This window comes from Citrus clementina, unplaced genomic scaffold (assembly GCF_000493195.1).
Source record: "Citrus clementina cultivar Clemenules unplaced genomic scaffold, Citrus_clementina_v1.0 scaffold_1, whole genome shotgun sequence".
Taxonomy (NCBI): domain Eukaryota; kingdom Viridiplantae; phylum Streptophyta; class Magnoliopsida; order Sapindales; family Rutaceae; genus Citrus; species Citrus x clementina.
In genome coordinates, this window is record NW_006263303.1 from 2500868 (window position 1) to 2518034 (window position 17167).

A 17167-nucleotide genomic window follows, 5' to 3' on the forward strand; every position below is an offset into this window, starting at 1 on the left:
CTCTTAATTTTTTTTTTTTCTCTCATAATTTTTTCTTGTTTTTAAATCTAATTAAAAAAAATCAGCCTAATTATAAATAAAGTGAAAAAAAAAGTCGGTTGGATTGTCAACATCAAAATTTAAAATTTAATCTTAACAACTTATTTAAATTAGGAGAGAGAAAAAACAAGGAGAGGATCCTTATCCATTATTAAGTTTTGATACAAGAAAGTGCTTTTTCAGGGCTCTTAGCCTTCAAGCTAATGAACTCCTTCACAGTCACAGGCCGATACCTAGCAACTTGACCTGATTTAACAATAGGAACAACAGTAGAATCAGTGGGCGGGTTGTAAAAGTAAGCAAGTGACAGCCTTTGCCGCTTTTGATTCACAGACACACGATGAAGAACATTAGGGAATCGAGCATTTGATAGAATATGAAAAAGATCACCAACGTTCACAACTAGGGCACCATCAACAGGCTTCACTGAGACCCATCCAACTTCTTGCTTGAAAATTTGAAGCCCTGCTATGGAATTTTCATGAAGAATTGTTATTAGGGATGTGTCTGTGTGTGGAGCTAGACCCACTGCTCGATTTGGTTCTGGGCATGAAGGGTAAGAGTTCAGTTGTAAAGCAGAGCTTGAACCAACCCAGTTCATTTCTTCTGCTTGTTCCTCTGATATGTCCAATGATTTAAAAATGAGTTGTGTGAGTTGATCTGCCAGAATGTTCATTTTCTTCTGATAAGTTTCCATGACATCACTGTCAATATCAACAAAAAGCCATATTTTAACCATAAGGAAACCGCTTTTCCAAAATGCTCAAGGTAATAGATAAAAGCTCAACAATAATATTAAAGAAAAAGATTAGTAGAAACGACCAAAAGAAATCAATTCGCCAAAGAAAAGAAATATGTATATATATATATATATACCCTCGAATGCATGCGCAGCAAATTATTGACAAGTCAAAATAGTATAATAATTCGAAGGAGCGAACGTCCGCATTTTGTAAATACAGGCTTGAGCTTATTACCCATAGTTACAAAACGATGTATAAAACTTTAATGCGTGAAAAGAAACTTTGCTTCAAAAGAAAACAATAAGTACACATATATATGCATCATTAATGAGTAGCTTCAATTTATCTTTTTAACTTTTCCGTTATTGAAATTGTTAACGTGCATGTATGTGCATGGATTACTCACCAAAACTTTGCATGATTATGAGGCCAAAGTTGCTTAGCATGATCATGTATGGAAGTACCCATGATAGTGAAGCCTTCATGCCACATATACTTATCAAAAAATGGAGTAATCCGAGCAATTCCATAACCAGTAGCCCCAGCAGGAGCACGTAAGGCCTTCAACTTCTGTCTCGATGGCAGAGAGAACAGACGCCGAGCCTCAGACTCGGCATCCTTCAAAAGATTCAATGGAATGCCATGGTAAATAAGCTGAAACACACCCCATTTCTCACATGCACGACCTATTAGTTGTGCTACTCTAGGGTCTCTAAGGTCGATAACGGGTACCGATATCTTGTTATCGTAGAGATCATCGGATTTAGGCCACTTATGTGATTCAGGCAAGGAGCAAACAGAGTTGAAGTCTATTGGGATGATATGATGAGGATGAAGAGGATGTTCTCTATAAGCTTCAGAGAGAGTTGTAGTAGTACTCATATTAATGTAAAGTATAAAGAGAGAAGAAAAAATTAGGGTTTGTTGAGTGAGTGTATTAGTTGATTAGGTTATATATATAATTAAGTAAAATATTAGGGAGCTAAGAAATTAAAGAAATGGGATTAGGTTATGATGATGATACAGTCGGATTGAGAGTGGCTGTTGGACAATATGGTGTCTGTTTGTGAAATTTGGAGTGATGTGAATAATATTAATTAAATGGTTAATGAGACAAAAGAGGGAACAAAACTTGAAGAAAGTTGTGGCATCTCAAAGACTCTAAACAGTTTCTTTTTAATTTTTATGTACAATAATGATAAGGGTTCAGTGATGGGGTCTTAATTTGTTTTTTCTGTAGCTTTTTGTATGCAATTTGGAATTTTTTAATATGTCCACGAGCTGAAAATTTTGAAAGACAGGTTTCAGAATTTCCATGCAACTGAAGTGATGATCTATTATTAGCGAAATGTGGACAAAAATTTAAAAACTTTGTATTTCCTCATTTTGGTAATATGATTACTTTTATAATTTGTACAGCCAAACCAATATATATTGCTGTCGCAGTATATTGTATTGTGTAGTAATATAGCCGAATATAATAGCAAATTATCATTAGAGAAGCTGGAATGCTTAATATGTGTTGTAACAACTAGGGAATAGGATCCCATGTGCACAATTGTGGATTCAATTTTATTGACTTTATTTATATTCACATTTGATATCTCAGTCTTTGCGTTATGGACTGGCAATCGAAAAATAAACACATGAAAAATGGTTGTTGCCAATTGAAATTGACCAAGTTATAAATTAGGTGTTGCATGTCTTCATGTTACCGCCCTTTTTATCTGCCGACTGCCGACAGATACATGGCAATCTCTCATGCTATGGCTTTGAATAATGGGAGAAAATCATTCAGTGGGAAATCCTTCTGCAGTTTGCTACGACTAAGTAGTCCGTATTTGAAAAAAAGAAGAGAAAAAAAGACTGTATTTTGATTTCCATGCCACACGTATATACCTATGCTGTCCCATTCGGATAATAAAATAACCTTCTTTTCATTATATAGTGAATTCTGAGTTCTTATGGTAAAAAATTTATGTTTATTAATATGTGTGAGAATAGATCTCACTTTTATTTAATGCAGATTTTCGAGTTATATTATAATTATTATAATTATAATGATTTAAACTCTTATAAACTCCCTGATGCTGATATTGTAGCCTTTGAGATACACAAAAAAAAAAAAAAAAACCTCTAATCTCACACTTATTTTCTGACCGACGAGCTCACGGAGATCACATGAATAATATGAGGATAATTTCAAGTAATTCATGATTAGTATTCAGAAATTTGAGCTTCAAATTCAAAGGAAGAATGGGTAAAATCAAAACCTAGACTTTTAAAGAGCAGCCCTTTTTTCTGCTTAGAATTTGGAAGAATTATGAATATTCATCATGATGACATTAAGGTATATACAATATGAAAAATAGTCAACAATGATCTATACCACATATAAGTTTAGATTATATAGTCATTATTGTTCATACTATTATAAAGTTTAAACCCCTTTTTTTAATCTCCATCTTTGCCTTAGAAAAATGGAAATAATCGGCCAACTACCCACCTGACCCTTTTGAAAATTGAAAATGAGTCAACAGAATACAAGATGCTTGATGCCTCCTTCAGATATATTATTTTAATTGTTAAGAAGAATATAATAAAATGACAAAGTAAAAGTTATTTTAGTGCTAATCATTTTGTCTCTTTTGTGACCTATCTAAAGGATGTTAATATGTTATGTTGATGAAGATTTTTTTTTTTCCTTCAAAAGCATGTTTATTAAGATTTGATAAAATTAAACAAAAAATTTAATTTTTATTCATATAATTCACATAATGAAATTTTATTATTGATGGGCTTAATTTGCCAACAATAATATATTTATTTAGTCATGATACTTAATTTGTATCTCAACTGAGGTGGCAAATGATATATTTAATTGGTTCAAGTGATAGATAATTATTAAATTTTATTATTTTTACTTTAAATAATGAATTTCTATTAGTAACACATCAATTGGGATACAAACTAACTATCCCAACTAAGAGTCAGTTTGAGATTGCAATAGTTGATTAAGTGAGCCGCTTCTATTATGTGGATAAAATAAGCTATTGAATGAAAAAGCAACTTGGTGTGTGGTAAACTATATTGTTGTGGTTGTTGTGAGTTTGAAAAATAGTGTACATGCATCTCAAAATAATAACTAAATAGCCAATTAAATCCTTTTTTTTTCTTTTTTTGACATAGGTCTCATATATAACCATGTCTAAGCACTAAGGTATCTCTCCAACATAAATCTAATAGACCACTAAAATATCTTTTACATAAAATTAATAGACGACTAGGGTATGTCTAACGTAAGTTTAATTTGATTATTTTAACTTATAAGGTAAAAATATGAAAATAGCCACAAAAACATTTCAACTTAATAATTTTTTCTATTTTGTACAAAATTCTATATTTTAAAATGATTTACAGGTAATACTTTATTGATATTATTAATTAATTTTTAATTTAATTGTGACATGATATCACATAAAATTTATCTGTTGTCAAATTTATATTATTTATATATAAGGGATACCAAAAAATTATTCTATTTTAATTAAATAGATTGACTTTCCACCCCATGTACTGTTGACACTCCTACTCATTTGTTTTTCATTTCTGTTTCGGCAATTGTAACCAAATCAAAAATTACCCCTTTCTGAGAAACTCTTTTTTTTTTTTTGGGAAGCATATTAATTTATAGCGATGCAACAATATTTATTAAAAATCTTGATTACGAAAGTAATGATTAAACTGAGATCAATTTTGAATAATAACTAAAATTTAGTGACAACTAATTACTAAATTCAATTAAGTGACTGTCTTTTATTTATATTTGAAATAATATTTTTCAGTTAATTCATTCACATGTAGATACAAAATATACCGAATAATATCTAAAAATTAAAGCAACACTACCCACACGGAAGGCTATTTATCGAAATACTTTTTACATCATAAGCCCGAGCATTTTCTAGAGCCGTAATCTGCACAAACATTTTCTAGTGGCTTTTCTCCACTGCAATTAAGAAGTATTTTAGACAAATGAAGTGCAATTATGAAGAAAAAGAATAGCTAGAAGGGTATTATTAGCACAAATATTTAATAGAAAATTGAAGTCATGATGTACAAGTTTTAGGACTTCAACAATAAAATATAAATGAAAAAAAAAAAAACCTCCCACAAAATTTTTGTCAAACAACTTAACAAGATAATGTTAGAGGAGTAACAACTCGTTTAGTCCCTCTATTTTGAGGTTTATTTCCATTTTCTCTTTGTATTTCTAAAATATATATTTTAAAATATCACTGCCGTTAAACTATTGACATCCCTAATGTTACTTTTTATTCTGGCTTTCTTTTATAATATTATCCTCTTATAATATTTTTTTAGACATTAATAAAAAAATTAAATTACCTATTAACTCCAAAAAATAAAATAAAAACAAAAATAAATATATGTTGATTTTTTGTGGAACACCCTGAAGAGGAGTTAATAAATTAATTCTTTATTAATGTCAAAAAATTATTAATTTAATTTTTTTACAAGATTTGTTTTGGACATATGTGAGCTTCCATTATATATAGTTTGGTGGCATTGAATCTTAATTTGGTTGTTTGTAGTGTGGCTACTGCTAAGTGCACACTACTGCAATTTGGAACTAATTGGTTGCAGTTAGTTTTCATCAGTTTGCTTTTGCTTGATTCATCCAGCATTCTACCTTAACTAATCTCCATATGAGACTATTGAAAGACTTTGGAAGGCAACAGTTCAACATTCTTTTTTTTTTTCCTTTTTATTTGGTTTTATTTGTAATTTTAATGTTAAATGAGAGGAAAATTATCGTATCATTTGTTTGATGCAGTTGTAAATAACCATATATCGTAAGGGTAGTTTTGTCAAATTTTATAGTTGTGATTTTGGAGGCACATGCTTTAGTTAAGGTTTCAGGCATGTCAGGTATCTCAAAGGCTGTCAAGGGTTGTCAAGGGCATTATTGTATTTTAAATGTGAGCTTACAACCAAGTAGAAAAGTAACTGACGGCAAGGGGTTTTCACTAATAAACATATCTTCGCCATCTATCAACAAATATGTCAAACCTCAAGGGAGGTATCTAAAAATTACCCGGAATAATGGCATGACTGTCAATACCTTAGCATAGATGTTTTTAGGTATTTTTAAAAATTTAAGGATTAAACAAAAACTAACATCAACATATAAAGATTAAACGGACTTTTGCCCAAGTTAGTGCTACATGACTAAACTAAACTTTGTCAAGGGATGAATTCAGATTACGAAACCTAATTAGCTTAACACGATGAATGAGTGTTACCAACCAATACTATTGCCTCGATCTTTTGTGTTCAATGGTCATTTCTCCTACAATTAATTAATAGGATCCCCTTATCTTATAATTAATGTAAGATACACCTCTCACATGAACAGTGCGTAAACCCCATGCATGCACTGTTTATGTGAGGGGGTGTATCTTACATTAATTATAAGATAGGGATTGCCTAATAACATACCTTTGAAGTAGTTGTTGTTTGGCCTACGGCATACTAAACATATGCCTGCAGCACTAGTAGTAGAGGTGGTGACATTTTGGCATACTAAGAATTAATATTACCATTTTTTTTCTCTTACTCAAGTGTTTGTATGGTTCATAATTATAAAACGTGTACCGATATTTCTTTTTTTTTGGAGGGGTCATCATAAAATCACTTTGATATATAGAATGTTATAATTTTGAAAAGAGAAAATAAGTACGTTATTTTACTTTGCTTTATAAGCAATATTATATATCACAATTTTGAACATAAGTGAAAAAGTTATAATTTCATCATAGTAATAATAATAACAAGATGTCAATCACTTTTATTTCAAAAAGAAAAAAATAAAGAAGAAGAAGAAGAATGATTTACTTATTAATATGAAAAATTATTTTGCCAAATAAGTATTTCCACTTATTTGTGTGTGTTGGCGGGGCGAGGGTTTGATGCGCATATGCTCCGCTGTTCTCTATGTTTTGTAAACACGTCAAAATTTAAATATTTAAAAGAAAATTCAGTGCATTATATATTGCGGCATTAATGGAACTTTTTTTTGGTTCTAATTAATCAATTCCTGAGTGAATCTTTTTGAAGATATATATTCATTAATTGAAGTGTATGAAATAGGAACAGTTCCTTATATCAATAGGAAACTCGATTTCATGCGCGCCCACTTATCATCGCTCTTCAATGGCTCTGAAGGAATGTAAAAGAAAATCTACACTGAAGAAGAAAGCTAGCGAGTTAGCGACTCTTTGTGATGTTAGGGTTTGCATGGTGTGTTTTGGGCCTGATGAGAGCGGAGCGGAGACAGAATAAAGCTAAGCAGGATGATCTTTTTGGGTTCTTGGAGAATCAGCCTGATCAAGAAAAGCTATCGAACGGCAAGGGGAAGGAACCTGCAGATATCAATCAAGAAAACATTAATGGCCACAACAGGTACTGGGATGAAAAGTTGAAGCAGTTTTCAATGGAAGAATTGATGGGTCTGTGTAGTTCCTTGGATTCCAAGTTAAAGATTCTGAGAGAAAGAATTCGGGTGCTTCAGAACAACAATTAGAAAGAAATAAAGGCAAAGGCAGTTCAGGTTTCTAATAATAATTGGGGGAGTACATTTACGAACCCTAATAATGATCATGACCACATGCATATAACGGTGATCGATCATAATAATGGCGGAGATCATGATGATACAACAATTACAGACCGTAACTATTATCGTACCATGATGATGAATGAGTGTTATTACCACCAGCCATTACTGCCTCTTCTTATGTTCACTCACCAACTCTCCTACAATCAAGAAGCTTTTGAATCACCGTTTAATCATGCTGCAGTTAGGCCCAGTAATGGTGGTGGCAGTAGCAGTGACTTTGGGAGAGAGGAATTTGCATATGGGTCAAAATTACAATAACAATGATCTTGTTGGTGCTACGCCAGTTTGGCCAATGTCCAGAGGATGAGATCATCGGCCATAGCCATGCTTCAAGAAGAATAATTAAGATTGGGGGCGCTATTTTTTAATTTAATTTTAATTTTTTGTGTTTGTTGCTTGGTTTTTACTGTTGCAGTAATCTGCTTGGCCTGATCACGGTGACGGACTTCTTAATTTGATGTAGAAATTTCCCAATTGAGAGCAGAGATCTTTGTTATTTGGGCAGGAGTCGTCTCCATCTTGAATTAGGCCTTGAAAACAAGAAGCTTCTAGAAAATACACTCAATTGGCAATCGTTTCTCAGGATGAATAGCGTTTATTCTTTATGAAAATAAAGCTTATAAAAAAAAATTGGACTGTTTAAGAGTTGATGAACATATAAACTAGTCAATAATTTCTACAACATCCAATTCAATTTCATTGAAGAATGACATACGAATGATCAAAAACTTGTCAATCAGAAAAGATATACAAAGTGAACACGGAACATAGGGATTCCATTTCATTTCCTCTCGTGCATTCCTCAACTTGAAAAGTCGGCAAACAAAAATTAATTTTGGTCAGCAATATCAACCCCAGAATCCCTTCAACCTATAGTAACACTAAGAAGACTCATTAGAATGATAATGTGTTCTAGATATGTTGCCATGGAACAAAAAGAAGTAAATTGTCAATAATTGAAGATATTCTATAATCAATATTATCTCAAAGAAACAAAAATAAATCACCGATACTGCAAATTGCCTCACAAATTTAAGCTCTTTCTCCATAACTTTGTATTCAATGGCCCATCATCAACATAGACCAAATCATAGATGCACGAACAAGTGGAGCTTTTAAGCTTTCATGTATTAACATGTTCCTCACATTTGATATTTGATCAAGCCAGCAGGACAGACTGCAAGAAGTTATTAAAAAAGAAAAAAGAGGATCACATCGAAAAATCACCATTACTTAACACAAATGTTTTGCTTCCTAGCAGAACAAAAATTTTAATAACGTTTTGGGATCAGACTATACTCACATGAAATAGGAGCTCCAGAAAAATTCCCTCTTAGAAGCATTCAAATACTTTTTGAGATTCATTTACACACAATTCAGTGATATTAACCTAACGCCAAAAAAATAAAAATAAAAAATGGGTCTGATTGACAATTTTAGACTATAACCATAAGAGAAAAAACGAAGTGTCTCAAAAGAATATATTTAATACAAATGCTAATAGACTGTTACCTTTTAAGACTTGTTTTATTCTAGAACTCAAAGGGAGCCTCTTAACCCACAAAATTTCAGCAAGTATTCCCAAAACCATCCAACTAATGTGATATTTTGGCCATACGGATTTTAGACTGAATCTTCTTCGCTTCTCTTCTACAACCTGAATGGCGAAGGCCATCAACAACAGCTTTTTGAGCAGACTTCAGAATTCTCACACCACTTTTTAAACAAGATAGTAGGAGCTTGGATGCAGAGGGGAGCCTTTTGGCCTTGCAAAGGTTGTGCACCATGGAAGAGTAGGTAAATGAATCCTTTACCTCCATCGATTCAAAAACATTAATTGCATGATCTATCTTACCATCTTTACCCAACCTATCAACAATACAGTTGTAAGCTTCCAAGTTTGAGTCAAAGCCAATCTTATTCATGTACTCCAAATGTAACCGTGCCCCCTTGATATTACCTGCCTTGCACAGTCCATCAATCAAAATTGTGTGGGTATACTTATCACATTCAAACCCTTGTTTCTCCATCTCATCCAACAACAAATAGGCAGCTTCCAGTTTACCTTCTTTACAGTATAAATTAATTAGTGTGTTGTAAGACACAATATCAAGCTGGACACCATCTGTCACCATTTGCTCCATGTAATCAGTTGCCTCTTTTAACCTACCAATCTTAACAAATGCAGCTATGACAGTACAGTAACCAAAACCATCAAATGTATACCCTTTTCTTTTCATTGCAGATAATATCTCAAGTCCCAGTTTATACTTCCTGTTTCTGAAGCAGCATTTCATAATTGTAGTGTATGTAATAGCATTTGGAGCATGACCCGAATCCCCAAGCTCTTTTAGAATCCACCTCGCTGTCCGCAATCTACCAGCCTTGCAAAGCCCCTTAATCAGAATATTATAAGTAACTAACTCAGGGACAAATCCATGTTTTTGTAAGCCCCTAAACATCCTAAGGGCATTATCTGTATACCTATTCTTGCAAAGACCATTCAACATGATGTTAAATGTAGCCGTACAAGGAGTCAAATCACCGCAAATCATATCCTGAAACACCCTATTGGCTTCATCAGGTTTTCCTAACTGAAATAAACAATGCATTAGAGAATTGTAACTCCATACATCAGGAGGTATACCCATTTCAAGCATTTCGTCAAGCAAATCCAACGAACACGATAATAAAGAGTTTCTAGTAGCACCCGCAATCAAAGAATTATAAGTAACAACATCAGGGCTTATCCCAGCTTCTCTCATTCTGTTTAGAATAGTATAACCGGCGTCAAAGCTTACAAATTGACAATACGCATCAATAAGCATATTATAAGTTACCACATCAGGCAATACTCCCAATCTAATTCCATCAATAATAATAGCTTCTGCTTTCTCCAATCTATTGGCCTTACAAAAGGTACAAACGCATATGTTCAATAATCGAGTCGATAATTTACCAAACATTATCACGACAAGTACAATTACAATCAAAGCGGTACACCATAGCCTGCAAAACGACAGAATCCTATTTTGTCCCCCAAAAAAAAAAAAAAAAAAAAAATCAGATGCGATGACTCCATTAAGCCTTATTAGTAACAATATATCAACAAGCTCAAAACAAAGTAAAAAATCTCAACTTTTAACGGAAATGAGAATAAAATTGAACTTACAGGGGCGGCGGCGGTGGCGACGACGGAGACAAGGATGCCGCAGTCTAACGGCTGTTAATTGACGGAAACGGATGAAGTGAGGTTGCATCAGGCCTTTGCGGTTGTTGAGTAACTTGAGTTCATGTCATCGCTAGCGATTCAAGTTAAAAATATTAACGTACCCTTGGAAAATAAAGAACCCACCCAAGTGTGATCCGATTCGTCGTCCATCAAAACCGACCTGATTTTTCTAGCAACTGTAGTTCCACTTGTCTGAAAGCCAAATGCGTACCTGCCTAAACGACTTGGGCCGGACCAGTTTGGTAATGTAATAGGCTTTTAAGGCTTTAATTGATGAATAAGATTTAATTTTTTAATTTTTCGAAAACTAAGAAATATTTCTTAAGGGATGGACAGGTGTAAACCCTTTATAAAATTATGGAATGAATCAATAGAAAAACTGGTCAAGCAATTATTTTATTGATATCAATACGATTTAACTCGATTTACGGGCTAAATTTAGTTGCAAAATAGAGCCAATTGCCACCAACATAAATACGCAAGGCAATGGTGCAAATGCCTCAAATGACGTGTGGGGTAAAAAATAATTTTAAGCTATTTATGGCAATCAAACGGTAGAGAAGCATAAGATAGATAATCTTGTTGAGAAACATCTGCATTTGATGATAAATTTTAACAGCTTAATTGGGTGGTTCCTCTATAAACAAGATGGAAATGGAATATTCCCTCCTCCCTTCTCTTTACCTCCCAAAAAGAAAAAAGAAAAACTAAAAAGTTGAAGCATAAATGACAACAGAGAAAAGAGCTTGTTCTTCCTAAAAAAGATTGCATATAGATTTGAAGCTTTTCAAAAACTCCCTTGTCATTCTACATCTATCTTCTGTCTTCATTACTAGGCTCTGCTCCTTGGTTTGGGCTTCTTGTATCCTTAGCTATAATGCCGCCGCCGCCGCCTTTACAACCTACGGATTAGTAATTAATTTCGGCAGGAGGCTATGTAGCCAAAGTCCTTAAATCAAAATGAGGCACTATAGAAGACAGAATACCTGTGGGTGTTGAAATTCGATCATTCGAGCTAGTTCCATGACTGGTGTTACCTATTACAGATAACCTTCCACGAAATTCCTGCGGTGAAGCTGTGTTGCCGGCCACACGTCCTTCTAGATCCCCACTGGCCAAGAAGTTTTCACCAACTGGCCGCACGGTAGATTTTGGTGAGTAGGTTGTTGACCAAGATCCCCCATTTGATCCAGCTAACGCCATTATAACATCTGCCTGAAAGTTATCATACAGCAAGTCAGCAACCAGGAAGTCATGGCTTGCAATGTGCATTTAAGTATTCGATTATCAAATGCTTGAATAAAATTTTAAGACATGAAAACTGCTTAAAAATAATAGGGGAGAAAACACTCAAGTATGGATATGCTCCCAGTCAACTTGCAAATATCCCTCGGAAGTACAACAAATAAAGGGCTCATGTTTAGTGTCGCTACTAAAAAACCCTGTCAAATACCCAGCTGCTTTTAAGTTGCTTCAGCCATTTCTCTTTTAACAGGCCAAGTAATACAAAACCTCACCCCTATGGGTAAGTACATGCCAATGAAAACCAAAAACTTCTATAAACATAGTTAAGTAATGACTCCCTCGCCTTAAAGAATAAAACCAGCAATATGAGGAAAGGAGAAATTAAAATTGTGGACTTGCTTCTCATTGTAGAATTAGGAATCACTACACTGAAATGAAAATGCTGAAACACTCACTGAAAGTGACTTCCAAAATAAAAAAAAGTCCCTTACTAAGGTAGTAAATTGTATAAAAGCCCCCCAGAATCAACTCTACAGAAGTAAAAAAGTGAACCACAAGCCAACAATAAAATCATTAATCTGTTAATTAAGCACATTGGTCAAATACCAAAGCAATTGCTCCATGCAGCATGCGACACAATCAACTAGTGCAACTGACTTTAATGATTGATGATGCAGCAACGTAAAGATTAAAAGATAAGAGAAACTGGCTTTTTGAATATAGATGTTTTATTAGAAAAAATCTGAATGAACAAAACTAGGGTTTTAGGCCCCTTTAATAATAACCCTAGATATCGCGAATTTAGCAAACTAGGCAAATTCGAAATATTATTTTATAATAACATTCTCTTAATCTAAATAAAAAAACCAAAATAAACGGCACCTAAATCCAATATCTAGAAAAAAGGATAAAAATCTTCAAAGTAACAGGAAAAAATATGAAAATAACTTAAAACTAAAAAACAACTAGGAAATTTCTGGCTCAACCACAGGTCAGAATGCCGCAAGTTGGGTTTAGTTTGACTCGTTGCAAGCTTCGAATGGTATATTATACGCCTAAAACTGACACTTGTAACCCAAGTTATGACCTCTGAAAGGTACATTGCCCATCTCACGCAACCATCCTACATCAATGATGAGCCAAATCTAACACCAAAACAAGCTAAAAACACCTAGCAAAGATAGCCAAACGGTTCCGAGTAAGCACTTGCATGAAATTTGCATGCAATACACTCCCAAGTCCCAACAGCATTGAGGCTTTTATGGCCCCTAACAGCATTGAGGCATTTATGGCCCTCAACAACCACCATTGTGAGAAGTATGGAGCTCAACTCTATTACCCGTTAAGAAAACCAATCCCCTTCAACTAACTTTGTTCAGAATCAACAAATCAGCAAGAACCTGTTCCCTTCTTGGTTGAATTTAGAAAGATCTTCAGTGGAAGTATAAACAAGATCATTCTATGAAGCTATCAATCTGTTGCTCGCCATCTTTCCATGTCTGGATTGCTTTCTAAGTGTAGTGTTATATCGCTCCCAAAGAGTTTCTCCACTAATTACATTGCCTTTCACTTCTGTCATCTACCCCTTCCATGTTGCAACATAAAATTCACTGCATACAGGTCAACAACAGCATGCCAACTACAGATCCTAAAAACTAGCTTAGTACAGTCTTCATTATGAAAACAGAACCAGACTGCAACAACTGTGTGAAATCAGGCAATGATTAGGCCCCTAAAACAACATACTATATATCTTAGTGGGCATTGCCAGTGAGCAATTTACATAATGGCATCTTCCAGACCAATCTCAAGTTACTAGCTTTGAAAGAAGACATTGGGTGGTGACATTGAGGCAAAAGCTAAGCCTTTCTACAAATGGATGACAACTAGTATGGATGGATGCTACCGAGAAACCGAATGGACCCAGCAAAGTAAGAAGTAAGCTAAATGATGTAGCTTTGTCCTTAATAGCATCAAGTATGAAGTTCTAACCACACAAATAAGCATGCAATACATTAACTAGTACTATACTTTTTGGAGAGAACAGTTTTTAACGTTGGCTTCCAATCAAATAATTAAAAAATGAACTTATATGCCATGGTCGTTTGATGCAATCACAAGAAGGAGACACTTAGTGGCCATGTCAATTACAAGAGTACAGGTAGAAACAACCTTGGGAAAAGAAAAAGCATTTTTTTAAATATAATATATATTAAACCCAAAAATCAATATGAAAATTTAACAAAGTGATGTCATGACAAATTACTTCGGCCATTTTTTTTTTTATAATAACTGGAACTGAAATATGAGGAAGCCGAGATGATATTGATTGTCTATTCTTCCCTCTGATGATTTGGTCACACAAACTAATATAGATCTTATTAAGCAAGCACTGGAAGTGCCTCAACATAAAAGGTGATAGAAACACCAATAACATCGAACAATTTTCCAATATAGTATATGCAAAAAACCAGAAAACAAACCTTATTTGGATGGACATCATCAAAAACATGAGCTTGACCACCATAAAATATAGTCATCTGCCTGCCAGCAGATGTTAATTCCTGCCGACTGTCACCACATTCACAATGTATAAATCAAGTTCTCTTACAGAAAGACACAGTTGAAAATGATAAACAGAGAAAAGAATAAGATTATTAAATTCACCTTGGAGTAGAAGATTCAGGCTCCAAAATAACAGTCCCAGACTTGGGCTTGCTTCCACCTGGCAGAGGTGCAGATGAGTTTTTCTCAGAGAGGCCACCAATAGCATTAATAGAATTCAAAATACCGGGGCCTTTAATCCCGGTTCTAGATCCTTCATCAGCAGCTGATTGAGAGATAATTGAAGGACCAGCATTGGCATCCCTGAACCTGTTTGTAGGTACTTGATGCATAAAAGGCACTAATTGGCTCCCGCGTAGAGGGTACTGTACAGCAGGGCCAACATTCACAGGATTTGTCCGCTCCCATCTAGAAACATTGGCATCAATTCTACTGATATTGGAGGGCTGTAACATAACAGAGGCAGAAGTTGGCCTTAGTTGCTGCATGCGATAAAACATCTCATCATCTTTGGACCTTTTTGATTGCTCTCCTTCTGCAGCATTTCTAAGAATCTGAACATGACCAACCATTATCAGTGAAAACAATAACTAATGCCAAATATTGAGCTTCTTGACCAGCATTGCAGTGGAAGAAGAAAAGTGTGATAAGATGCCGATGCATACCTTCATCAAATGCATGTTCTCAGGGTAGTCATGACCCATGAAGCCAGATTCTGAATTACTTCGCTTACTTCCTGCTAATCTGTTGCTAATCTCAGGCCCAGAAACATCGCTCCTTGTACCATAGAATGGAACCCCCTCAAGATGATTTCCGACCTGCTTTTCTACTAAATTGATGAGAGAAGGTATTAAACTTAGATTTTCATACCCTAGTCCCAGTCCACAAAACATAAGGACTCAAATTTTAGAAATACAATTACCACAAGAAAGCTTCAACATTAAAAAAGTCCGCCACTGAGGTAGCCAATACAAGAGAGAAGACAACGAATGACACGAAAACAAAGAGATGCTTAATTAAATATCTCAAACTATGAAGAAAAATTCTCTGAAGAAAATGAATAAATTGCTCAACATTGTCAACAGTTTCAACATGCTCATTCCCCAAGAGGTAACAAAAATTAAGTAAAAGAAAACACAAAACACAACATTGTAAAGCCACATCATCCAAAGGCAAAAAGGCAACAGCAGAGAAAACATTAGCAAAATCAAACAAAAGTTCAAAGCTTTTTGCAAACTCTACAAACCAACTTGAAGAAAATTTTAATGACGCAAAATAAAAGAGAGAACTAGAATTCACAGACAAAAGCTAACAAATCCATCACTGACCTCACTAAAACTAATCCATAACAAAGACACCCACCCCCACGACCATGAGAAAGAGAGAGGGATTGTTACATGACTAAAAGAAAATCAAGGCCACCCATTTAATAACGCACACAAAAACACAGCATGCATCCCTAAACCACAAAAAAGTACAAGCTTTCCCACTAAACTAGAGAAAGAACAAAAAAAAATTTCCAGCTAGACGATCTATAACACCAGAAGGGGAAAAAAATTGCAAAGCCACTCATCAAAGTACAAAAGCAAAAACATATAAAGCAAACATTTTTCACATTATTAGACCAAAAAAAAAAAAAAAAGAGAAGACACCCATTTGTGATCAAACCTCAAAGACTTTAAAAAAAAAAAAGACTAACCAGAAGCAAGATCAGATGAAGAAGAGATGGGCCCACGGCCACCACCAGCAGCAGAAGAAGCACCAACTGAAGCCAGAGAGGGCTCCGAAACGGCAGGCTTTGGAGCCAAAACGACAGGCAAACAATCCGGGGAGGGCTTCATGCCCAGAAAGTCGTATAACATTGGCTTCACCTTCAGTTGCTGCTGACTGTCACTGCTCTTAGTAATGTTTGTAGCATTGCTGTTGTTGGGTTTGTTTTGTTGAGCCATTACCATTATCAGTACGGCCATCTCCTCATCCCCATTTGACACTGCTGCCGCTGCTTCTGCTTCATAGCTTCAAAGCCAACAGGAAGAAAAGAAAGCGCGATTTTTTATAAAAGGAAAAGAGAGAGAGAGAGAATCAGAGAGCATTAAAAAGCAAAAGGTTCTTACTTTCTCTCTCAGTTGTTTTGCTGCTGTGCTGTGTTGTTCAATTAACTGGAGCATTTAAAAAAAAAAAAAATCTTTTTCTTAATAATTTTTTAACCCTTTTTTTTCCCCAGTCTCAGTGCGAGTGACAGTGTCCGCGTGTCCGGGTGTTGTGTTGTTTTTGCTTTGAGAATAAATGTTGTGTTGCAAGTGTTGTGTGTTTTTGTTTTCTTCTTAGTTCTTACAACTTATGAGAGAGAAGTAGAATACGAGGTGAGGTTTTTAGATTTATGGCGCCTCTGTTGCATTACTGTGTGTATTTTCCCTTTTTCCCTTTGGGGGTCCCTCTTCTTTTTGAAATCCTTTTCACCCCCTTGGTAAAAATTTTATCCCACCATATCCTTTGAAGCAAATATGAGATACTCAATAGTATTTTACCTCCCAAAAGTTCAATGAAAAAAGAAAAAAAAATGAAGCACCTTTCTCATAAAGTATTTCAAAAGTTTGTATTTACTATTTGGTGTAATTATATAAATTCAAAATAGTTTAATTA

General features: G+C 34.5%; 3 protein-coding genes across 11 annotated transcripts; all 3 read right to left on the minus strand.

The window, feature by feature from the left end:
• Positions 1-190: 190 nt before the first annotated feature.
• On the minus strand, positions 191-1664 carry LOC18055294 (gibberellin 3-beta-dioxygenase 1). The gene is made up of 2 exons (XM_006450484.1): positions 1189-1664; positions 191-743 (listed from the first exon to the last, which is right to left on the minus strand). The coding sequence occupies exons 1-2, from the start codon at positions 1662-1664 to the stop codon at positions 191-193; spliced, it is 1029 nt and encodes a 342-aa protein (XP_006450547.1).
• A 5269-nt stretch (positions 1665-6933) lies between these two features.
• Positions 6934-10916, minus strand: LOC18055295 (putative pentatricopeptide repeat-containing protein At4g17915). Of its 5 annotated transcripts, XM_024192407.1 has the most exons (5): positions 10655-10916; positions 8995-10509; positions 8786-8872; positions 8511-8659; positions 8238-8352 (listed from the first exon to the last, which is right to left on the minus strand). In XM_024192407.1, the coding sequence occupies exon 2, from the start codon at positions 10446-10448 to the stop codon at positions 9078-9080; it is 1371 nt and encodes a 456-aa protein (XP_024048175.1). In that variant the 5' UTR covers positions 10449-10509; positions 10655-10916; the 3' UTR covers positions 8238-8352; positions 8511-8659; positions 8786-8872; positions 8995-9077. The 5 variants fall into 5 exon arrangements, with proteins under 5 accessions (XP_024048178.1, XP_024048175.1, XP_024048174.1 ...); XM_024192406.1 differs by having other exon boundaries at positions 8238-8659; XM_024192410.1 differs by lacking the exons at positions 8238-8352; positions 8511-8659; positions 8786-8872 and adding an exon at positions 6934-7225.
• Positions 10917-11293: 377 nt separating this feature from the next.
• On the minus strand, positions 11294-16711 carry LOC18055298 (protein TIFY 8). 5 transcript variants are annotated; one of them, XM_024192411.1, is made up of 7 exons: positions 16639-16711; positions 16224-16540; positions 15190-15353; positions 14627-15078; positions 14443-14530; positions 11701-11929; positions 11294-11616 (listed from the first exon to the last, which is right to left on the minus strand). In XM_024192411.1, exons 2-7 carry the CDS (start codon positions 16492-16494, stop codon positions 11528-11530), a joined length of 1293 nt encoding a protein of 430 aa, XP_024048179.1. In that variant the 5' UTR covers positions 16495-16540; positions 16639-16711; the 3' UTR covers positions 11294-11527. The 5 variants fall into 5 exon arrangements, with proteins under 5 accessions (XP_024048179.1, XP_024048181.1, XP_006450550.1 ...); XM_024192413.1 differs by having other exon boundaries at positions 11294-11607; positions 15190-15350; positions 16224-16711; XM_006450487.2 differs by having other exon boundaries at positions 15190-15350; positions 16224-16711.
• Positions 16712-17167: the final 456 nt, after the last annotated feature.